At 44.2% G+C, this 4,601-nt stretch overlaps 1 protein-coding gene across 1 annotated transcript; it reads left to right on the forward strand.

Moving 5' to 3' along the window:
• The first annotated feature begins 295 nt into the window (after positions 1–295).
• On the forward strand, positions 296–1,613 carry LOC147962477 (uncharacterized). Its single transcript, XM_087534123.1, has 3 exons — positions 296–400; positions 501–965; positions 1,350–1,613. Exons 1-3 carry the CDS (start codon positions 296–298, stop codon positions 1,611–1,613), a joined length of 834 nt encoding a protein of 277 aa, XP_087390249.1.
• The last annotated feature ends 2,988 nt before the right edge of the window (positions 1,614–4,601 follow it).

Below are 4,601 nucleotides of genomic sequence, written 5' to 3' on the forward strand. Positions count from 1 at the left end.
GATGACGAGCATGTATAGTTCGGTTTGGTCTAGATTCTAAATGAAAATATCTGGATTGGTTTGGTTTTGATGTGTGCTGTGGATTGGACTGGTTTTAGTTTGGATGCCGAACTATTCCCAGTTTTAGATGAGACGGGCATTGCCATTGTCATTGGCATTGCTTTATTACGTAGATGATAGAAAATAGATTGATTGGCCATTGCCAGTATAGGTTATCACTATGATTTATTATATGTATGATCTTTGTATTGTACTATGTACAATTCAACTTAGAGTTCAACATGTTCTGTGTAGAATGGAGGAAGCACAATGTGGATGCTGCAACTCACGGTGCCGGACCAGCCTTTCTACTGCCACGCTGTTCGGCATCTACTTCCAGCCTTCTTTTGTTTTTGTAGCGGTAACAATTTATATGAACCTTCTGACAGTACATTCTTTTTGTTTTTTTTTGCTATTTCCACTAATGTATTGTGTGTGTTATTTGTTTTTATCTTACATAGATCATACCATGCAATGTGAGATTGGCATTCAATGAGCTCGTCGCAGACACTGTGACCTTCGATGCTCTTGGGGGCCCATACACTATGCAGGTCGAGAAGGGGCGAAAGATAACCCAGATAGGAGGAGATGATTGGGATCGTTTCATCGCCCGCAACCGTCTTAGTGGGGGTGAATTGATCAGCTTCTCCTTCAGAAAAGATAGGCCCAGGATTTCTGTTATCTATCTAAATTTGATTCTGGATAGTGAGGATGAAGTTCATGAGGAGGAAGATGGTGCTGAGTCAGATGATGACGATTCTGATGATGATGAGAACCCACTTGTTGAATACCTGTATGCCCAAGGACTCAGACTGGGCGACGAGGAAATCGGCAACCTTTGGGACATGCTTCCTCTACGTGAAGACTACCTAGGGAAGCCATTCGTGACCCGCCTCACAAGGACGAATGTTAAACGGCATATCATGGTATGTTACTTAGTGTGGTAATTACATGATATACATGCTTAGTTAGTGTAGTAGTTCATATGATATGCATGTTGTAGTACTGTGATAAGAGGCCTAGTTTAGAATTCATTTAGTGAAGAATTTTATGACATGCATGTAGTGTAGTAATATGCGATGATATGCTTAGTGTACGCAGTAATCTAATGATATGCCTAATTAATGTAGTAATTTGATGCTTGGCATATAGTGTACTGGTGTGATGATATATATGCTCAGCGTTGAATCCAATGATATATGTGTCTTGAAGTGTATGCTTTGTTGATAATTGCACGTGACATGATCATATATCATGTCAACTGTTTTGCTATTTCCACTAATGTATATGACCATGTCAACTGTTTTCAGAAATTACCTAAGAGGTTACTTGATAGCTGTGGCATCGACCCGGACGAAGAAGGCATGGCTGCTGGACTACGCCTTACCAGAACGGGCTCCACCACCAGCTGTGCCTATGTAGTGGACACGGACGGTCGCACTGTCTTGAGCAGGGTAGGGTGGAAGAAGTTCCTTCGTGCCAAGAATCTTCGGGTAGGACAGGCCATCCTACTCACTGTTGCGAACACCCGTCGCCATGACTTGAGGATGATGATCACCATCCACCTCATTTAGAACTGCGGTGGGCCATGTATCAATCTGAAATGAACTTGTTATGTTAGCTCTTGTTTGCGAGTACTTATCATGTATTACCGTACCTATATCTACTCATATTAACTGGTACCTAATGCTCTACTAGCTATGATTATTCCACTATGTGATGTTTTATAGGCTGTAGTGTGACATGGTAACTGTTATATATGGTGGAGGCTTGTCTCTAAGACCTTGTACAATGCAAGGTGCTTAGGGATGTGCTTCCACTGTGTGATGTTTTGTACGTGCCAGGTTGTAGTATGAAATGCTAACTGTTCTATATGGTAGTGGCTGGTCTCTAATTGGACCGACATGTTGAACTAGTATCAATGGTAGAGGCGTTTCGTTATGTGCCACATCCAACAGTTCACATAATTAATTATCCAAAGATTAAGGTATGAAACCCTTGGTCATACATAGCAACATTTTGTTCCTAAAAATTAAGATACTTCCACATTCAAACTAACTAATACTAAAAATTCGAAGGAACTACTTAATACATTAACAGCACATAGGGAAGTAGCCCTGGTCCAATGGCTTGAGAAATGACGAACAAAAACTGAAAGAAGAAGGATCAGCCAGTAGCAGCACCATCAGCCTCCCAGCCTCACAACTTCAGCCAGCCTGGTGAACTCCAGGTTTTTTCCTGCAAAACACACATGTGATGTTGGAGGCAAGAAAATAAATATGCCAGGGGTCTTGTCATGGCATCTAATCGCATGGAATGCTAGTACAAATGATGGAGAACAAAACATCCAACATGAGCAAATTCATAGGAGTTCTAGATCCATGGATACCATCAAGAAAAAATGCTCAGTTTTAATTCAGACACAAGACTAGGTGAAAACATGCATATGTCATATCAGCAACATTGATATGGCATCTTTGCAAGCTTGGGTCAGTGACTTGTCTTGTGTTTCATGGCATGACAATAATTTTAACAATAAATAGACATGAAATTGACCCAAACTCATGTACAAAGTTAGGCCATATGATGCATGGATTAATTCACACATAAATGACAAAATGCCAACTTTGTATAGAATTTGCAGTACTGAAATATTTCAGTGTGTACCGGTGTGTACTGAAACTGCAGTAGTGAAATAATTCAGTGTGCATCGGTGTGTACTGAAATTGTAGTAACGAAATATTTCAGTGTCTACCGGTGTGTACCGAAATATTTCAGTGTCTACCACTACAACATTACAAATTTTGCCTAGGGCAGTACCGAAATATTTCAATGCCTACCGGTGTGTACCGAAAAATTTCAGTGTCCACCACTACAACATTACAAATTTTGCCTAGGGCAGTTCCGAAATATTTTAGTGCCTACCGGTGTGTACCGAAATATTTCAGTGTCTACCACTACAACATTACTAATTTTTCCTAGGGTTCATATGATGCCTAGGGTTCACATACATCATAATTCATCCTCCAAATCCATGTACTCAAATGTTCATGCAATTCATTGAGATTAAAATGCCATCTAGCATTCCCTCTCTGAACTATTATGATCAGTATCACCACGATGTAAGCACGAGCAGTAGAAAGATGAGGAGTGGGGAAGCTTACTCTAAACATAGCTACCGCCGCCGTTCAGACGAGGAGAGCGGCGAGGGAAGCGTGGAGAACGGCGGGGAAGCGAGGTCGCGACCATTGTCCTCCTCATCTTGCGCTTCGAAGTCTCCGGTGACTCGGTTGGAGGCTGCACAATCTGCAACGGCACCTCGTGCACGGTGGGTTCCTGATCCAGTGGATGCTCTACCCTGGATCTGAACGCCCACCACCTCCGCCTGGTCCACTCGCTGGACGAATTGGCCTGCTCCATCGCCCAGAGGAGGATCTCGATCTTCTGAATCGGTTGCGCGGGCTGGGGGAAAAGCTTTGCCCTCTCCTTCTTCGTCAAATTCTTGAGAGTGGCCATTGCCATCCAGCTCATCTGCCTTGTGTTGTCAAACTAAGAACGGATCTCCCTCAACCTGGCCAACTTGACCTGGTCGCCGCCGGTGATCTACACGAAGTCGGTGTTCTCGCCGCCGGCCATCAGCTCGATCTGCCGTCGAAGAGGGGGTGAGGGTGGGGGGGGGGGGTTGCCTGAGTGGAGCGAAGTTGCAGCTGCAAGAAGGAGGAGATGACTGCGGTGGACATGGAGGAGAGGGAGGAGATGGCCGCCGATGAGTAATTGTGGAATGTGTAGCACCATGGCGGCGGTTATGCATTCGACGAGAGGGGCGGCGCGTGCAAATTTTCCTAGGACTAAACTGCCCCTAGATTAAAACGCGTCCCCGCCTTGTCACGAGTACCGGTCCCACTCGTTTTAGTACTTTCGCGTAATTTCATCGGAGTACTACCCAGTACTTCGTATTTGTCTGCCGTTAGATCGACATCAACGAACGGTTCTAAAAAAGCCCGACCACTCTAAAACTTGTAAATTTTGAGATATTGCCTACCTAGGTCAGATTACGCCTGATGTTGTGGAAGGGGCCGGGCTGGGAAGGAGACACTGGAACAAGGATGTGCTGCAAGCTCAAGCACATAGTCTCGGTGGTCAGAATAGTGCTGATGCGAATGCTCGAACCTGAAGATGGTGGGGATGTTGTGCTGCAACTCCAGAGTCGATCACAGGTTTATCAGTCATAGGGTCATCTAGAACTGACCTGGAGTTCACCTTGTGGTGGCTTCATGTAACGATGATTGGTACGCTTGCTGGGTAAGGTAGCGAGAATCATCAACGATATTTAGTTTCTGGACAATCAGCAGGTTGATCAAGGCCCACGTAAGGCTGAGATCTTGTAGTCTGCTGCACTGCTGCCCATCGATGGACCAGCAACTGTTTCAGTTCAGAATATGTGTCCCGCCTGCTTATCCTACGTATTTGATTTTAGCGCCAATCTCCTACCTAACCTTTTATTTTACTACCTCTGTTCATTTTTACAAGACGTTTTAGACTTTCAGACACTGCTAAAAAAC

This window comes from Triticum urartu, chromosome 7A (assembly GCF_056163025.1).
Source record: "Triticum urartu cultivar PI428250 chromosome 7A, HENAU_Tu73, whole genome shotgun sequence".
NCBI classification, from domain to species: Eukaryota; Viridiplantae; Streptophyta; class Magnoliopsida; order Poales; family Poaceae; genus Triticum; species Triticum urartu.

Bases quoted from the DNA above. Each gene is read 5' to 3' on its own strand.
- LOC147962477 (XM_087534123.1), top strand. From the start codon at position 296: ATGGAGGAAGCACAATGTGGATGCTGCAACTCACGGTGCCGGACCAGC. The intron at 401-500 runs GTAACAATTTAT...TATCTTACATAG, and splicing joins CTTCTTTTGTTTTTGTAGCG to ATCATACCATGCAATGTGAG. The intron at 966-1,349 runs GTATGTTACTTA...AACTGTTTTCAG, and splicing joins ATGTTAAACGGCATATCATG to AAATTACCTAAGAGGTTACT.